The sequence below is a fragment of the Hemicordylus capensis genome, chromosome 2, assembly GCF_027244095.1.
Source record: "Hemicordylus capensis ecotype Gifberg chromosome 2, rHemCap1.1.pri, whole genome shotgun sequence".
Taxonomy (NCBI): domain Eukaryota; kingdom Metazoa; phylum Chordata; class Lepidosauria; order Squamata; family Cordylidae; genus Hemicordylus; species Hemicordylus capensis.
In genome coordinates this window covers 297829319-297849196 of record NC_069658.1, presented here as the reverse complement: position 1 = coordinate 297849196, position 19878 = coordinate 297829319, and the positions used below count along the sequence as shown (strand labels likewise).

The 19878-nt window shown below is 44.1% G+C and overlaps 1 protein-coding gene across 3 annotated transcripts in view; it reads left to right on the top strand.

Moving 5' to 3' along the window:
* The window catches only part of LOC128342443 (netrin-4-like), a 124106-nt gene that overhangs the window by 4543 nt on the left and 99685 nt on the right, over positions 1-19878 (top strand). For all 3 annotated transcript variants that reach the window (XM_053289731.1, XM_053289732.1, XM_053289730.1), the window contains exon 2: positions 11225-11766. In XM_053289731.1, the coding sequence (XP_053145706.1) occupies positions 11225-11766 (542 nt within the window). The remainder of the gene's footprint in view (positions 1-11224; positions 11767-19878) is intronic.

Below are 19878 nucleotides of genomic sequence, written 5' to 3'. Positions count from 1 at the left end.
AGAGGGATGCCTCTTTTAAGATAAGAACATAAGAATAGCCCTGCTGGATCAGGCCCAAGGCCTATCTAGTCTAGCATCCTGTTTCACATCACACAGTGGCCCACCAGATGCCTGAGAAACCTGCAGGCAAGAGGTGAGGGCATGCCCTCTCTCTGGCAGCTGTTCCCCTGCAACTGCTATTTAGAGGCATCTTGCCTCTGAGGCTGGAGGTGGCCTATAGTCAACAGACTAGTAGTCATTGTTAGGATTGTCCTCCATGAATTTGTCTAAGCCCCTTTTAAAGCCATAAAAACTGGTAGTCATCGCCACATCCCATAGCAAAGAATTCCGTAGATTAATTATGCACTGTGTGAAAAAATCCTTCCTCTTGTCAGTCCTAAATTTCCCAGCCTTCATCTTCATGGGATGACCCCTGGTTCTAATGTTGTGTGAGAGGGAGAAAAACTCTCTTCTCCATGCATAATTTATACACCTCTATCATGTCTCCCTGTAGTTGCTTCTTTTCCAAACTAAAAGGCACCAGATGCTGTAGTCTGGCCTCATAAGGAAGGTGCTACAGACCTGATCATCTTAGTTGCCCTTTTCTGCACTTTTCCAGTTCTACAATGTCCTTCTTAAGATATGGTGACCAGAACTGTATGAAGTAATCCAAATGTGGCCGCACCATAGATTTGTATAAATTATAATTTTAGCATTTTCATTTTCAATCCCCTTTCTAATGATCCCAAGCATGGAATTTGCCTTTTTCACTGCTGCTGCACACAGAGCTGACATTTCCACCACGACCCTAAGATCTCTCTCCTGGTCAGTCACTGATAGCTCAGACTCCTTCAGTTTATATATGAAGTTAGCAATTTTTTGCCCCAATTTGCATCAATTTACACTTGTTTACACTGAACCACATTTTGATGCTCACTCACCCAGTCTGGAGAGAGCCTGTTGGAGCTGCTCACAGTCCTGTGGGTTTCACTACCCTGAATAGTTTAGTGTTATCGGCAAATTTGGCCACTTCACTGCTTACCCCAACTTCTAGATCATTTATGAACAGGTTAAAAAGCACTTGTTCCAGTACAGATCCCTGGGGGACCCCACTTTTTACTTCCCTCCATTGTGAAAACTGTACATTTATTCCTACTCTGTTTCTTATCTTTCAACCAGTTACCGATCCACACATGAACCTGTCCCGTTATCCCATGACTGCTAAGTTTTCTCAAGAGCCTTTGGTGGGGAACTTGGTCAAAAGCTTTTTTGGAAGTCCAGGTATACTGTGAGGCTATTCCCATGATCACTGGAAAGCGGTCTAAGGGAACTTAGCCTGCTTTCCAATGCTCGTGGGGACCACTGGGCTTGTGGGTGAGCCCAGTGCTGCCAAGGCAGCTAGCCCACCTAAACCACCCTCCCCTTAAATGAGGTTGGAGCGAGTGCTCCATTCACCTCATTTCTTTGCTCAGGTGTCACCACAGTGCATGGCAACACATGAGTAGACCCCCGGCCAGGAGGCTGCAAGCAGCCTCCTGGACTCGGGGGCTTTCCAGGATGCCCCGCGCACTTGTGTGGGACTTCTGGAGGCTGCTCAGCTCCCAATCCCCGCAGCCCCCACCGGCCCCATGATGGAGCTGGCAGTTGTGTGGGTGGCTGATCCAGCCACCTAGGGCTCTGCTGCCAATTGTCTTGCGGGGAGAGTGGGCTAAGCTCGCTCTCCCCGCAGACCTCATTAAGGCACTTCACAGCAGTTATGTTAAGCACCTCAGTGTCATCAACCGTATTACCTTTTTCCACATGCCTGTTGAAGTCTCAACAAACTCCAAACTCTCAACAAACTACAAACTCTCAACAAACTACAAACTCTCCACTCCCAAAGAACTCCAAAAGGTTAGTGAGGCACTTCTGCTCTTGCAGAAGCCAGGTTCTCTTTCAACAAGGCCTGTTCTTCTATATGTTTAATTTTGTCCTTAAGTATGCTTTCCATCAATTTACCTGGCACAGAAGTTAAGCTAACTGGCCTGTAGTTTCCCAGATCCCCCCTGGATCCCTTTTTGATCATCGGAGTTCCATTAGCTACTTTTCAGTCCTCTAGTACAGAGCCTGATTGTAGGAACAAGTTACATATTTCTGCTAGGAGATCAGCAATTTCACTTTTGAGTTCTTTCAGGACTGTTGAGTGGATGACATCATAAGAACAGCCCTGCTGGGTCAGGCCCAAGGCCCATCTAGTCCAGCAACCTGTTTCACACAGTGACCCACCAGATGCCCCTGGGAAGCCCACACGCAAGAGCTGAGGGCATGCTCTCCTCCTGCTGTTACTCCCGTGCAACTGGTACTCAGAGGCATCCTGGTGATTTGTTAATTTTTAGTTTTTCAAGTCCACTTGGAAAATCCTCTCTTGTCATCTCAAACTGGCCCAGTTCTTCAGCCTCCAAGCCTGAGAAGCTCAGTTTCAGAGTGTGTGTATTGTCAGTATCCTCTACCATGAAGCCAGATGCTAAGAACTTATTCAGCTTCTCTGCAGTCTCCTTATCCTCCTTCATAATCCCTTTCACATCCTCATCATCTAAGGGTCCAACCGTCTCCCTGGAAGGTTTTCTGCTTATATATTTTAAGAAGTTTTTGTTATTCCCCCTTTCACTTCTTGACTCTTGAATCGCCCACTACTAGGAGGCCCACAACCCCCAGAGTATGCTCCTTGCAAGAGGATCTTGGCTCATCACCCAAGGAAGTGGACCCTTCTACGGGAACATGCCTCTCTTCCTCAGACTGATGTCCTCCTTCCCTGAGACATTCATTTTCCATGACAGCAGAGGAGCTGTCAGCCTGGGATTGGGATGCCTCTATCACATCCATGATGGTCTCACCCACATACCTCTTTGCCTCCCTGAGCTTCCCCTGGTCAGCTACCTTGGCTTTGAGGGAATGAACCTGTTCCCTGAGAGCCAGGAGCTCTTTGCGTTGAGTGAACACCTACAACTTCTGCCCATTAGGCAGATAGTCATGCTACACTCTGTGCAATGCACTGGAAAGCACCCTCTGACCAACTGGCATTCTGTCTTCATAACTGGTAGCTATTTATAATATATAGAGCTTGTTTACTTGAAGGCTAGGTCTTAACTTCAGTTGCCAACTAATTAAAGGTTTTAACTCTGTCCTCCAAGATAATTACAAAAGTGGGGTAGTACTCATATTTTCCTCGTGCTGCGTATCTCCTTTGTCATAAGTGGGGACTGCTTGAGCACCACATTTACCTGCTAAACTCCTGCAGAACTCCTGTGATACTGATTAGCAAACTCCTGTTCGCCAAGCACCGGATAGGAAGGTTCTCCTGTTCTGAGACTTGTCTTCTCAAGAGCTGCTTCCAAACTGAGCCACCTCAGGAATGTGGCCTCCTCCCACAAGCTGTATGACTCACCTGCAGCTAATCCCCACCCACTGTCTCTCGAGGCACAACTGAAGCTGAAATTGCCCTGTCAATAACAAACGCGTAGCCAGTCAGAAATCAAACCCTAAAAAAGACTTGCCCTAACAAACTTACCTTATGTTTTCCCCCTTGTTTTCTTGTTCATTTATTTATTTGCCTGCATGCATGCTTGATTTTTTAGGAAAGAAAACAAATGTTTGCTGCTCCCTGGTCTGAGCTTTGTCTTCTGGGAGGATAGCTGGTCTTGTAGTAACAATCATGAATTGTGCTCTTTGCTAAGCAGAGTCCTCCCAGGTTTACATTTGAATGGGAGTCTACATATGAGCACTGTAAGATGTTCCTCTTAGGGGATGGGGCCACTCTGGGAAGATCACCTGCCTACTTGCATGCAGAAGGCTCCAAGTTCTCTCCCTGGCATCTTCAAAATAGGGCTGAGAGAGACCCTGCCTGCAACCTTGAGCTAGATGGACCAATGGTCTGACTCAGTAGAAGGCACTGGCAGCAACATATCCCTATTTTTCTATGTTGTAAAAAGCTGTTTCCAAACTGAGCCACTTCAGGAATGTGGCCCCTCCCACAAGTTGTGTGACTCACCTGCAGCTAATCCCCACACCCTGTCTCTTGAGGCACAACCGAAACTGAAACTGCCCTATCAAAAACAAAGCTCTAGCCAGACAGAAATCAAACCCTAGAAAAGACTAGCCCTAGCAAACTTACCTTGCCCTCCCCATCTTGTTTTCTTGTTGATTTATTTATTTGCTTGTTTGTTTTCTTCTTTATGAAAGAAAATAAAAGTTTGCTGCCTCCCCTATTCTGAGCCTTGTGTTCTCAAGAGCTGCTTCCAAAGATGGTATTTGTCAGTGGTTTTTAGATATATTAAAAATCTGCTGCTACCCAATTTCTTGGGACACTGCAGCCCAAGATAACCAAGATACTGTCTGTAGCTATAAAGATAGTACTGCATTGTACTGTAACTGCTCAGTCTTTATATTGCAAAGGTGCCATATTGTGCAAAACCTGTGATAAGTGTTTCCTGAATTATTAGTGCACCATCACATATTATTGAGAAAACACCACTGAGGGACACCACGGGGATGTGGACTGAGCCTCTTCACCATCTCTGGTGACCCCACTATGAATATCAAGCCTGATCCTATCTGCATAGCCCTTCCCCCTTCATTTTGCATGACTTAATGCTGAACTCTGTTTCTTGATCATACTTGATCTGAAGGAACCTAGAAACTTGGTTTTTGTGGGGAGACAGGGAGGGAGTATTGCTGAAGCACCGCCCCTGCCTTGATGGGCAGAAGTTGACAGATATTGCTAATTTCAAATGGTTGATATCAAAGGTCCTATAGTACAGAAGCTGGTTGCTTTATAAAGTAGACTATGAATGCAATTCTCTGCACTACTTGGGAGTAAGTCCCATTGATGCTGGTGAGAATTGCCAAGTAAACATACAGAGGATCATACTATAAGTAGCACTGCTGTTTCCACATGGCTATAACGGTTATATGTTTAGTTATATGGTTATACATTATATAACCATATAATGGTTATATGATTTGGTTATAATGGTTATATGTTCCTCTCAGAGAGGAATAAGTTTGTGTCTTATCCATGGCCATTGTGAGAAAGTTACCAACTGGTTTAAATGTCAGTGTTTACTGAATCACAAAGTAACCTGACTTGAAGGTGCTTGAACATGAAGCTACCTGCTTCTTACAATCTCCATTAAGAAGGAAAAAAGTGTAACTCACAAAATTGTGCCCCCACTCACCCACCCACAAATGATACTACATTCGAATAAAAATATTTCTTCTTACACCAACCAGATATTGGCCCCAGATATTCAAGAAAATGTCTAGGTGTGTCGCATCATTACAGGGAAGTTACTGTCATTTCTTCATACCTGCATCACCTATAGCAGCTAAATTCTCCCTGACTGGGATGACACCTACAGGATGAACATTGTAGTGTATAGTGCAAAGTGATGTTAGATATGTCAGGCCAAGGGGTATAAGAATGAGGCTGCTGATCACAGAAACGACAGCCATCATGGTTACAGTATTCCTTTCTGCAGACAACCACCACTGTAACCATGAACAGTGGTTTGATTAACAGGTGGATTGATTGACAGGTGGGTGGAACTTCAGACCTGCTTTTGAGATGCTGAACATTTCAAGAGATAGTTGAAGTCGTACCTCCCCAAACAGGCCTCCAGTATAAAGACCGTTCTTTCTGGTGGTTTTCCTTCTTCAGGCTTTTCTTTAAATTCCACCCACCCAACCATAGCAATTGCTTTATTCTAGGGCTGTCCACTAAAAACCTTAATCCACTAATCATCTTACTTCTGTTTGATTAACTTGTTCACCCATTCATTCCATGAATGATACTATTCAAGATAATTTGCATACATTTGCATGCAGATGAAAAATGATAGAAAGAAACATACTTTAAATAATGCATGCATATACTATAGAAGGCATCATTACAGAAGAGGCATTCCTTCCTGTGTCAGAGAGGAGGAGGGATGCTTCTCTTAAGATGGTGCACAGCTGAGCATCTGCAATTTTTAGAAGTACAAAGTTAGATATTTGCTGCTCAATTTAATCAGGGCAGGGGCACCTTTTTTGGTCAATGATACATTTTAATTGATTAACCTAATTGATTATTCAAATGTTGCCACCCTAGTTTAGTCATATGTGAATTCATGCATATTTAATCAAGGAATTGATAAACTGATTAAAATTGCATATGACTGACTAAGTTTTCTCTGGTTGACAGCCATATTCATTACACATTTAACCTATGCAGAGGTGCTCTTACCCCTGGACATCCAGGCCAAAGTCTAGGGACTCCACAGCCTCTGGGGGCCCCCAAATCCTCTTTAATCTGTCCCAGGTGGTATGGTTGCCCAGCTGAGCATGATGATGCTTAATTTGCAGGGGGAGGGGAGCCCTTCAAAGGCCGCTAGGTCCAGGCTCCAAAATTACCTAGGTGCACCTCTGAACCTATGCAGCATTTTACAGAATCACAGATGCCGATGTGAAAGGTAAATGCCCCAAAGAGCTTATGCATTTCTACACTGAGAGGGTCAAAGAGAGGAGGAAAAGGGAGAAAGGGAGCAGAGAGAACTAAGGGATGGATGTGAGCAAATGCAATTATACATACTAAAGCTTTATTTCCACTTGGGATGAAGAATAAAGAGCTTCACAGAAAAGGTGGAGAGCAGAAAAAGTGGATCGATGCTAGAACTTTCTAGTATGGTTGATTAGCCTATTAAAAGTAACATACTGTATTTAGCTGAATAAAAGGCGATTCTGAATTTAGATGATCCCCTTAAAAAGTAGAGGTTAAAAACAGGTTATAGCTACATTTCCTCAAAAGGAATAGGACTCTGGATTTAAGATAACCTCCTGATGTCTTATATCAAAAAGCTTGGAGAAAACCTAGTCTTGGATTTATATAAATACAGTAAGAGATGGAAAGTTATGAAGCTGACATGGGAAGACAATAGGGCTGATTGACTAAAAAGTACATGATTGCTTTCCTTCCTTCATATCTAGGGTTTTCTCTGCTCATACTTTGACTTTATTCTTCCCAAGATCAGTTCTGATATTTACATGTGTACAGTTCATGCTGTTCATTATCAATCCCCAGTTTTTCATATCTCACCTAAAAAAACATGCACAGTCCTCGCCCTTATGTGTGGAAAGAAACACATTGATGTCAACTGTGCTTGAGGAGCAATAGTGACACTATCAATACTTTCATCAGCTTTATGCCAAAGGACATCAAAAACAAAGGCAAAACAAGCAAATTGCAATGAGCCATAGTTAGATTGAATTCATCCAGGTCTTTGTATACAAGATTATTCCAGGAGCCAAAGTGGTTTCACGCTTAACCCAAAAGATGGTATTCTGTTTGAGAACAGAAAGCTGGGGGGGGTAGAAGGCAGATTGTGATCTGCTGGTGATCCACTTTCCAGTAATCACACCTAACAAGAAATAACTGGAAAGTGGCCAGTTTCAACTGAATCACTTAAGACTGGCTGGTTGCTGGCATTCTTGTAAATAATGTAGGAGGAGGAGGACTTTGCTCTAGCAAGACTGCATACTCAGGAGTACTTAACACCATTACTTATGCATTGTTAATAGATTTAGAATGCACTCTTGTTTTGTAAATTTAAAACACCTTAGTGGAACACAGGGATTATCTTTTTAAGAGAGAGAGAGAGAGAGAGAGAGAGAGAGAGAGTACAAAAGACTTGTCAGCAGATGCTCGAGGGTCTACAGAGGCTTGTACTTTTTATTTCCTTACTTGTTCACTTTTCTTCTTTCATAGAATTGCACCAATTCAAAAACATGTACAAACCAAGAATTTTGAAACATGAAAAAAGTAATGTTACCATCACTTCCATCATGCCCAGCCATGGCCACAAATGAAAAATGGGCCTGCATTGCTGCTGGCATCAGGGGCATATCTATGGTAGGGCACTTGCCCCGGGCGCCACTTGAAAGGGGGGCGCCATTTTTTAAAATTATTATTTTTAAATGGCTGCTGAAAACAAAATGGCCACTGTGCATGCTCAAATGGCCTCTGTGAGGCCCTAGGCCATGCCAGGCCTCACAGAGGCCATTTGAGAATGCACAGCAGCCATTTTGTTTTCAGCGGCCATATTTTTTAAATATATATATATTTTAAAATGGCCACTGCACATGCTCAAGTGGTCCCTGCGAGGCCCTAGAGGCCAGCGGGGGGAGGGGGAACCTTTGCAGACCTCCCCCCATGGCCTTTAGGAAGCCCACCAAAGGGGCTACAGGTTAAAAAAAAATTAATTAATAAAATATAAGTCACTGTAAACATATTCCGTATGGCACTATGCACAGAGAATCAGGGCTTGTGAATTCTGAACTGAAGCTTATGAGCGACAATTGTATTCATTTGCTCTTACTTTGCTTCTTGTGATAAGTGAGTTAAATGTGATGTCTTAATAATATGGCTATTAATGGTGGGTTTGTCTTTGAATCAGTGTGAAATCCTTAGTATTAAGGCCCACTGGGAGTTTCTTGCTCTCTTTCTCTCATTTTAACTGTCTTTCTGAAAGACTAGAATATATTCCAAGCAGTGACACAGTTTACTCTGCATATCCTTTAATTATTTTCAGAGTATCTGGGAAAAGTCAAATTCTCTATTTATTTTTAAAACTTATGTAATAGTGATGCTACAATGCATAGTAGAGAATTAGATAGGCACTTCTGTTTAGTTTTCCAAGTACACCTCCACATAGTATTTGGGTATTTCATTAGCCCCAGCATACTGAAATTTGTAGTTTTCCAGCATTTTTTGGTGTGGCTACGTCCACTGCTAAATAGTTTTTGAAATATTAAAAGATTAACAAGCTTGACTTGTATTTTCAAGCTGATATTATGGTAAAGTTATCTGAAAGATGGGTGTCAGATGTTTGGACAGGGGCGCAATTTCAGTGCTTGCCCTAGGCACTATTTTCCCTAGATACGCCTCTGCCTGGGGCACTCAGTGGCTGGAGCCCACTTTTGGAAATCCAAAGACAGCTGGGCATACTCTTTTTTCCATTTCAACACATATGCAGCCATTAAGCAGTCAACTGAACTCAATAGTCTTTCCATTCATCTGTCAATCTGTTTTTCCCCACCTGTGTATGCCTCTGAAGAGGGTAACACCAACATTTTTAATAAGGCTGCTGTGAACATTTGGTGCCCACTTGGGATCAGCTATCACCCATTTGAGAGAGGTTGTCTAATGCAGGCTTCCCCAGCGGTGTGACTTATACCAAGTGGTACAACTCCTTCCTCACCAGATGCTCCAGGCATTCACCAGACGCCCTCACCCAACAGTTCCCCTGGGCTGGTGGAGTAAATACATAAATAGTTAAGTGGTGTGGATTATTGGGCAACGCCATCCATCAGGAGCCCACCGCCCTCCACCTTAGTGACATGCAGCCCCCAGGGGGCAAGAGAGGGAGAGCTGCCCTGCTTTCTTGATTGTTTAGCCTGTTATGAATTATTCAAGGAGCCCCTTTTGACATTCAGAGCAAGCTCCTGGCTGCCAGAGCATTCTGTCCCTTCATCCCCGATGCCCCACTGTTATGACCCCACATTTCAGGGAATAACTGAATGATGGATGGGCTGCCTTATTGGGAGGCCAAGCGATCTCCATCACATTGATTTCTTCCAATGTGAGGCTCTTAATCAACCGCAGGTTTTGATCCTCCACCCCTTCCTCACCCAGCCTCCCCTCTCTGTTCATTTGTCATTTGCTCTACTCTGCTTTTCCTAATGACACAGCAGTTCAGACAGGAACTGTTTATTGATTCTGTTGCATTAGCAGGCACAGCAGATAAACCTCCTTGTCATCATCACTGAGTAGAAAGGCAGCTCTGCTCCTCTTCCCCACTTTGTGTGCTCCATGAAATGCAGTTAGGAAATGGAACAGAATATTATCTGTCCTCCTCTACAGGAAGCAAAAGAAATAGCTTTCCATTTGCGGCGGGGGGGGGGCGGGGCGCGGAGAATGTGATCTGCCCTTGCCTCTTGCCCTTCTTGCACCCCTACTGACTGAGGCACCTTTTAAAGCAGCAGTTCTCTTATATTTAGATTGTGAGCCCTCTGGGGACAGGGGACCATCTTATTTATGTATTTTTCTTTGTAAACTGCTTTGTGAACTTTGGTTGACGGTCGGTGTATAAATATTCATAGTAGTAGTAGTATTTAGCTGGGAGAATGCAACCATCTCTATCCAGCCTCAACACAGCGTTTCCAGTGGCTGTTGATGGTGTCTATCTTGTGTTTCTTTTTAGAAAGTTAACCATTTAAGGACATGGAGTCATCCTTTCCTTATTCCTTGGTTTTCTATGTAAATCACATCAACAGCTTTTGGGCTGCAGAGTGAGTTCAACATTCCATGTGAGAGGATCAGCGGTGGTGGTGGTGGTGTCAGCGGCGGTAACCATAGGCAGTGCCACTGCATTCCTTCTGTCTTTGGGAGGTCACTTTCAGTTGCTCCCACTGTTGGCAGCTGCTTTTTGAAGAAAGTTGCATATGCAGTGTCTTGCTGTACAGACAGGCACTCATTTCCCCCTCGTTCCTCCAGCTGTTTTTGATTCTGTTTCCATGCTGTGCAGCTGCAATAAACAATATTATCTAGATATCTTTGTTGATTTTATATCATTTGTTCTGTTTCCAAAACAAAGAGTTTCAAATAATTTATCATTTTTAACCAAAGGTTTAAGAGAAAGGGGTCAAGTGAGAAAGTTGCATGAAGATTGGCATTAGGTATATGCGCAGAAATGGAAAGATAATAAAATGCCCTCAAAAGAAGATTGGTTGATAAAAATTTTGGAATACACTGAGATGGCAAAACTTACAGCACTCCTAAGGGATGAAAACTTGGAATGTTTCAAAGAAGATTGGGAGCCATTCTTATTTTACTTAAAGAACTATTTTTCCAATACGGACCTTTCAGCAGGGTTTGAAATTTAGAAACAGCAGCAGGTTGGTTAGGGTAAAATCGAGTTTGCAATGTGGAGTATATGTGTTTTGAATTATTATAGCAATGGTAGATTTGTATAGCTAATATGAACCGTGCAGATTGGTAAGCAGGAAGTCAATATTTACTGAATTAAATGTAATTGGATTGTTAAGATATTGTAAAAACCAATAAAATATTAAAATGCAAGATTGGCATTAGGTGTCATCTGGGGCTAGGGAAAGTCATACTACTCAAGACATGGATTCGGTGTAACTGTGCTTCCTGCTGCTCTTATTGCAGATTCAGTGAAGTTACGAGCCTTCCGTTGCGATGGGCATTCCTGCAATCCTGCCGTGGGGAATCTAGCGACAGGAAGAACTCCGGTCACGCTGACCACCTGTGGGCAGAACAGCACAGAACTCTACTGTTCTTACCCAGACCACAACCTCCTCCGCCATGCTTCCCAAGGCTGTGGGCAGCCCCGCTGCACCAAGTGCAATGCCAACCAGCCTGACAACTCTCACCTCCCTTACGACATGACTGATGACTTCTTTCTAAACCCTGCCACCTGGTGGCAGTCTGCACAAGGGGTTCACAGGGAGGAAATCAGGCTGGATCTGGAAACTGAGTTCTACCTGACCCATGTCATAGTCGTGTTCAAGTCCCCTCGCCCAGCAGCCATGGTGCTGGAGAGGTCCCAGGATTATGGGCAGACATGGCGACCTTACAAATATTTTTCGGTCAACTGTACAGCTACTTTTGGGCTCCCAGATGATACCACTGAAGAAGGGTCTGTGTGCACATCCAGGTATTCAGATGCAGTGCCTTGCACCAGAGGGGAGGTAAGTGATGATAACTGAATGATGATGAGCCTAGAAATTATGCTGGGAAATGCTGTAAACTGCTTCAAAAAGAAATTGGTCCCAAATCCAGTTGTCTTCTGGACAACTAGTCACTCCTAACATTTGATGGTCCCAGCTGTAGATGTGCATCCCCATTCACACCATAAAATTATATAGTTGGGACAGGAGGTTTTCTAGCCCAACCACCTGCTCAGAGTAGGTAACTGCTACAGCATCTCTGTTGGATGGCTGTCCACCCCGTTTGAAAACCTCTAGTGAAGGAGAACCCACTATTGGAAACAGGTCTTACAGGAGTTAGGAAATTCCTCCTAATGTCCAGCCCAGTGGTTCCCAACCTGGGGGCCTCCCAATGTAGCTGAACTGTAACTCCCATCATCAATAAGCTACAATTTATTGTAGCTGGGGATGATGGGAGTTGTAGTTCAGCAACATCTGGAGGCCCCCCAGGCTGGGCTTGCCTAAATCAGCTTCCAGGGATGTGCATGGAACTGGTTGCGTGCACTCCCGGGAGGGCAGGGAGAGTTTAAGGGGCAAGGGAGGCACTGCCTACCTGCCAGCCACTGCAGCCCCCCCGCTTCCCCCCCCCGCCAGCACTCTCCTATAAAGCGGCTCTTGGGGACTGCAGCATCCCTCCCTGTCAGTGTCACCACAGAAGTGGCCAATGCGTGCGTGTGTGTGTTTGCCATTAAATAACCCCCTGCCCTCCAAACCGACTCGAATGCCGGTCCACAGAACCAGTTTGGTGCTCCTAGAATGGAGTGCCGAACAGTTCCGTGCACATCCCTACTGCATGCTAGACATATGAAGCTTCTTCAACTGTTCCTTATAGGACTTGGTATTCAGGCCCCTTACCTCATCTATACCCATTCCAGCTTATTAATGTCCTCCTTAAAATGTGATGCCCAGAACTGGACACATCACAAGACTCATCCAGCCAGTTCCATAGAGTTTGGACAAGCATTCTGATGTAGATGAGGATGTGCATCCAACTGCACTTTGGCAGCGTGCAGTTGCAAACAGAGAGGTTTCTTGCTGTATTAGGGCAGTTGTTTTTAAAAGGCTTAACATTTCAATTGTTTCCCAAATAAACAAATGAACGAACACACACACACACAACACACACTTTTATGCTGAGTTTTATTGTATAGAACAGAATCATCTTTTGTACTGTCAATGGAAATACAGTCCTAAGAATATTACTGGTGCTACATTATCAGAATTGTGGATCAGGAACTTCAGCAAACCAGACATCTCTTTTCCAGAGATCTTCATAGGTATGAAGTGGGCTATGCTATTGTATCTCCACAGCAACATCCTATGCAAGCCAAGTGGGTTGAGTCCAATCAGCTGTGCTGCCTGACATCTGCAATCCCATTATGATTGTTTAGCACACGAGATCAAGCATTATTTAGTTATGCTGTCATAGCTGGCTCCATGAGATCTGAAACTTAGGATGCCACATGAATCACATACACATTTCCTCCTGCCTGCTATCTATAGCACTCCCTTCAATGTTCATTTTTGGTGCTGCACATGAGCTCTATGCACCATTGCTATGTAGATCTGGCAATAGCAGTCAATTATGCCATAACATCAGTATCCGCCTTCACATGTTATGTTCAACAGGTGTACAGTCTGTGTACTCTGTACACATGAATAGATCTGAACTCACACATACAGTTATTCATATGTTATGTTGAATGCTCATATAGCAGTATACTTCCTATCTGTTCCTGTATATCCCTGCACTAAGGTTTATTATTTAAAATGAATGCATGTACAGTCATTCATACACAAGGATGTATATGCATACAGAACATAATGCCTGAATAGGGCTCATACCTGTGCCATTTTGCTACAGTAACACAACTTCTTAGTTATTCATGCAGTGCCACTATGATCACCAATTGCTTCTATTCTTATTTGCCAGATCAGTTGTTATCATTCATCATGAATTTTGCCTATCATGTTGTCTTTTGATCTCTGAATATGTAAATGTCACTAGCAGCCTGCAGCCAGCTTTCTGGCTAGGACATTCCAATGGCAGATGGGTGATCCTCCCTCCCTCCCTCCTCCCCCACCACCTTCTCAGCTGCCTCTGACCTGGTTCCTATGCTGGTAGTGTTGGTGGCAGCATCCCATGCATAATGGAGGCAATGGGCAGGCTGTCCTCCTCTCTACCACCTAATTCAAATTGCTGCCCCTGTTGGGAGCCATTCTAGCTCTGGGCTGTGGTATAGCATAAGAACATAAGAACAGCCCTGCTGGATCAGGCCCAAGGCCCATCTAGTCCAGCATCCTGTTTCACACAGTGGCCCACAAGATGCCGCTGGAAGCCTACAGGCAGGAGTTGAGGGCAGGCCCTCCCTCCTGCTGTTACTCTCCTGCAACTGGTACTCAGAGGCATCCTACCTTTGAGGCTGGAGGTAGCCTATAGCCCTCTGACTAGTAGCCATTGATAGACCTCTCTTCCATGATGTTATCCAAGCTCAGAGTCTCCTGTATCAGGGATTCTCAACGTTGGGTCCCCAGATGTTACTGGACTTCAGCTCCCATAATCCCCAACCAAAGGCCACTGGGGCTGGAGATTATGGGAGTTGAAGTCAAATAACATCCGGGGACCCAACATTGAGAATCCCTGTCCTGTATCACCCCCTGCATCAGCAGCGGTGCTAATGTGGTGATTTATGCAGGGGTCATTCTGAGGGGGAAAGAGGAGAAAAGCTTGGAGAGGTGGGGAGGTCTTGGCAATTTGGAGGGTGCTTGCATTCAGTTCATTTTACCTGATGCTGAAGTCCTCCACCCATATTCTGGAGCTGCTCCATGTGTAGGACAAAAGTCCTGTGTGAACCAGCCCATAGATGTAACCTATCATGGGAAATGGTTACCTGTTTCTCTGTCAGTAATAAATGTGTATGGTGTAAGACAGTGAAACATACTGTAGTATGTAAGCATGCATCAGATTTTGAATGGCACAGAAGAATAATTTATGGTAAAAAAAAAAGATTGATAAATTTAATTTGAGTGAGCACCCCCTTTCATTCCCAGCATGGCACAACACCTTCAATACAGAAAGATGTAGTGGCCCAATTCTATGCCTGTTTACTTGGAAGTGATGCCACCTTAAGTGGCACAGCGGGGAAATGCTTGACTAACAAGCAGGAGGTTGCCAGTTCGAATCCCTATGGGAAACACCTACATTGGGCAGCAGTGATATAGGAAGATGCTGAAAGGCATCATCTCATACTGCACGGGAGGAAGCAATGGTAAACCCTTCCTGTATTCTACCAAAAGAAAACCACAGGGCTCTGTGGGTGCTTGGAGTCGAAATTGACTTCATGGAACATTTTACCTTTACTTTTACTTGGAAGTAATTCCTGCCCAGCTGTGTCCAATGGGATGTCCATTGGAAATAGGATTGCAGGCTTAAAAGTCAAATTCTCTCTTTCTGCAACCCTTTAACCTCCAGTTATTGGTATCCAAATAAATCACATTACTCCTATTCTCCCCTTTTCAAAATGAAGTAGGTAGCAATGTAACTCCACTGATGTTATTGTCTTGTATTTGATCTGAATGTCTTCTTAAGATGTACCCGGAGTTGCATTTGTATACCATTTTTGCAGGGAAGAGAGATTCACATACATTTGGTGATGGGAGCAAGTTCTGCTGGTTAAAATGAATACAGGCACAGATAATCAACATGAATTTCAAAAGCTTGTTTTGTTTGTTACCAGTAGAAGTTCATCTAATAAAAATCTTCCATTATGATGATCTACTGTCACATGTGGTCAGGCCTTTAGTTTTCCTTCCACCTACACTGCACTGCTTGTGGAAGATATGGTCAAAAGCAGAAACTCTGGTGTAAAATACGGATGTAGACCCATTGTGAGCCAAAACCTGAAAGCAGATAGAAAGAGGAATATAAATGCTAGCATTTTTCATGCTGAATGTTACTGGAGGAAAGTTAGAAGCATACTTCGGGAAATTAGAAGCATATTTTTAAAAATAAAACAGAGGATCCAGAAATGAAAACAAGAGTCCATCTCTGCAAAAGGAGGAGTATGGATCAACAGAAGACTGTGAGTTGCATTGTTCTACTGCAAAGTAACAGAAACTACAGCTCAGAATATTCTCCCCATTGCAGAACACGAAGGATGTATTTACTGCTTATTTATTTATAGTTCTGTTAGAATTGACACAAGGCTAAAATATCAAAAGGCCATTCATATCACACAAGTGTCTGTGTGACAGGTGACACCAATGAAGTGTGCTAGAGTGAGCCCATCACTGAGGAATTGTGAATGCCTGAATAAGGTGACCTGTTGCTATGGCAACATGTTATGTACCTTGCTTGGCAGACCTCTGCTCTCCAACCCATCATGGCCCCTGAAATGAGGAAGGTACCATGTGCTCTCTTCTGAAGCAGCACTCGAAAATCAGCAGATGGATTTTTGAATGTTTCCCTTAAAAACCTGACAAGGCTCTTATTCAAATCTAGATCAGCTCTGCCTGCCTGGAACTCATAAATGTGGATCCATCCATCTGAGGGAAGTAAGTTGATCCTCTGCACTGGCTTCATTGGCCACACTGCTGGGCTCGTTTGGAAGCTACCACAAACAGCACCATAAGCAAGAATCCTTCTAACATTCATTGTGGAGCTATTCTGATGATTAGTGGAAAGCGGGCTAAGGGTGCTTAGCCCGCTTTCCACCGATTGTGAGACTCACCGGGCTAGCAGCCAAGCCCGGTTGAGTCAAAGCGGGTCACCGGCTTTTTTAGCCCTCCCCTAAGCCCGGGTTAGCAGAGTGAGCACTCCGCTAACCCGGGCTTCCCGGTCGTGAATAGCTGCGGTGTGGCTCCGTGGCATGGCTACTCACGAGTAGACCCCTGGAGGGGAGGCGAAAAGCCGCCTCCCAGCTCCAGGGGCCTCTCCAGTATGCCCTGAGCGCTCGCACTGATTGTGAGACCCAGCTCGGTCTGTTGCATGGGCATCCAAATAAGGATGGGGGCTCTGTGCATAGTTGATGTGTGGACTACCTATGGAAAGATCATTGCTCCATAGAACTAGCGTTGCCATATTCAAACTCTCAAAATCTGGGTACCCTAATTTGCATGTCATGCAAATTATGCAAGTTAATGGATGCACTGTCTGTTGACTTGTATTTGCTCTGGATATCTAACAAAGAAAAATAATTTTCTAGCCGATAATACCATGAAAATAAATGAAGACTACACAAACTTTGAGATATCAATAGCAGCAATAGAACCAAAAAAATGCACTGAGCTTTTCAATTATGCTGCAATCCTATACACACTTACTTGGGAGAAAATCTGATTGAAACCAATGTAGGCATGCATAGTAGGCATGCATAAAATGGATTGCACTATAAAGCCAAAAACCTTAAACATTACAGTACATAGGGTAGGCAGTGATTTACATCAAAATCAAGCTATCTTCTCAACTGCTCTATAGAGAGCCCCTGCCCACAAAAAGCAAAGACAACATTCCTCAGGGGATTACTAATTGTGAATCTCTCCCAGCCAGCCTCCTGTGCTTTACCTGCCTTACTGGAAGTCCAGAAGCTGAGCAGAATTGAGATGCACATATGGCTCCATAACCCCATTTCTACCAGCTTAGCAAGAAAGATGGGAATTCAGACAAATTTGGGCAGGCTAAGCAATCCGGGTAACTTACTTGAAATCCAGGCACTACCTGGAAATCTGAGGGAGATGGCAACCCTACATAGAACACCAGTGATGAGGAATAACAGGATGATTAGAATAGCCAAGACCTAGCTTGGAAGGGCCCAGCGATGCCTTTAATAATTGCTTCAGGAAGTGCAGAATTCAGGAGGTGCATCTCCTTCCGTCACTGTGGCAAGATTCAGGCATTTGCTTCAAGGCTAGGTATGGGCAGCTCGAGACCTATGACTGCAGCAAACACGGCCAATTCATGCATAGACAAGAGCCAGCAGAGGAAGATGGATTGTCAGTTGTCCTTTTGCTTTCCAACAAACATGGAAGCCAGGAATGGGACATCAGCTGCCACATGGAGCAGCAAACATAGAAGTCAAGAGATGGCTTTGGGGGAAAGCGGTCAGGACAGGGATGACCCTTCCATGAGGCAGGCCACTCCGCAGTCCACTGGCATGGCCCTTCCTCACCCTGCTAAGACACATGCTTCATTGATGCCTAGAGCCTTTGGAGTCAGGCAGTATATAAATAAAATATAATAATATCAATATCATTCATCTCAGGCAGCAAAATGTCTGTGACTGCTTCTGGATCAGGGAATCTGCCTTACATTTCACTGAGCAATTCTGTTCTAGGAAAATGCCGACTTCATTAATGTGTTAAATATGGAGAATGTTTCCTATGTACTGGACACGCCATGGATCCATTCACTGCTTTTGGTGGGTGGGTAGTGTGGGGGGCAATTCCTATTATTGCAGCAGCACGTTTTTCAAGTCATCGTGTCTAGGAGAAACTCAGCAAGTTAAAAACAAAAACATGCAGCCACCCCATGGTCACCTATTGAGTAACAGGGTCCTTGAGTCAGCAGATCTGCCATGGCCACCATGGCAAAGAAAGCTCATCATGATTCTTTAGTTATTCCAACTTCCAGCTGGAAAAGATCGGCGAAGGGATTAGTCGCTCCTAAAGGCAAGTACCCAAATGTTATGACTAGGGCTGTCTGTTCAGCATTTCATTGAACTTGAGCTGCAGAGGAGACAAAATGCAGAGGCAGGGGTGGGGGAAGCAGTTAAACCCAACAGAATAAACACGCAGATAGCACTGCCAGGTTCTGCTTCCCCAGAGGAGAGGCTTAAAGGCGGGGGGCTGTACAAGGGAAATATGGTTTAGTAGGGAGAAAGCAGAATGGGAAATGGGTGCCTTGCTCTTCTGTAAAAAGAATCCTATTCCAGCCAACAGTTTAATGAGTCACATCAGCAGGCTTGCTGAGGGGTTTTTGTTTTTAGGGGTGGGGAGGGGCAACTTGTAAACTAGCCAGGAATTGGCCCTGTTTTTTCTAGCATTATTTCTGCACTTCCTGACATTCTGGACAGCAGATACCAAACAGAATTACCCTTGCTAGCCGAGCAAAGAGACACCTTTTAAAGTGGTGATTCTCGTATATTTAGCAGGGGGAGAGCAACTGGCCCTTTCCAACCCCAGGACAGCATCCCTCCAGTGGCTGTTGCTGGTGTCTGCCTTATGTTTCTTTTTAGATTGCAAGCCCTTTGGGGACAGGGGACCATCTTATTTATGTATTATTTATTTTTCAATGTAAACCACTTTGAGAACTTTGTTGAAGAGCGTTATATAAATATTCATAGTAGTAGTAATAGATTCCTCATCCCTACAACAATGCTGGTGAAGCTGCTTTTAAAAGGAAAGAAAAGGTTGTCTCGTCGAGTTGGTGTCAACTCCTGGCGGCCACAGAGCCATGTGGTTGTCTTTGGTAGAATACAGGGGTGGTTTAGCATGTACAGTGTGCACAGGCACAGATCTGTACACGGATACACACGTACTCAAAGCACGTGCAGCAGTACACTTTCCATCTCTTGCATGCATTTGAAGGGCCTGTACTCAGGTTCACTTTTTAAATGAATGCAGATTCACTAATTTATACAAAAACATGTACAAGCATACAGTCATCTGTACACTCATACAATATAATGTCTGAAAAGGGCTCCCCTCCGTGGTAATTTCTTATTGCATCTATAATGGCTGATAAGCTTTCTTCTTTTCCCATCCAAGTTCATTCTAGGTAACTGTTCCAAATCTAACTGAGATTGGCAGGCACTGCATATAATCACTATATGGGGTGTGTGTGTGTGCATGTGTGTGTATACACACGTGTAACTAAGTGTGCTGGTTCACTGTCCCAATACCCAGACATCCATACCTCATGATCATTACAGTGACTTTTACAAGATGAATGTGCTGCTTTCTGGCAGCAAATTTGCAGAGCAATCATTTGCTTACATGTTGCCATCATACTGTAATTGCTTTGTGGGACATCTCCTTCCAGCTGCAGATGCAGTGATCAGTCAGACCCTGACCAAATCCCAACCAGAATGTGTAAAA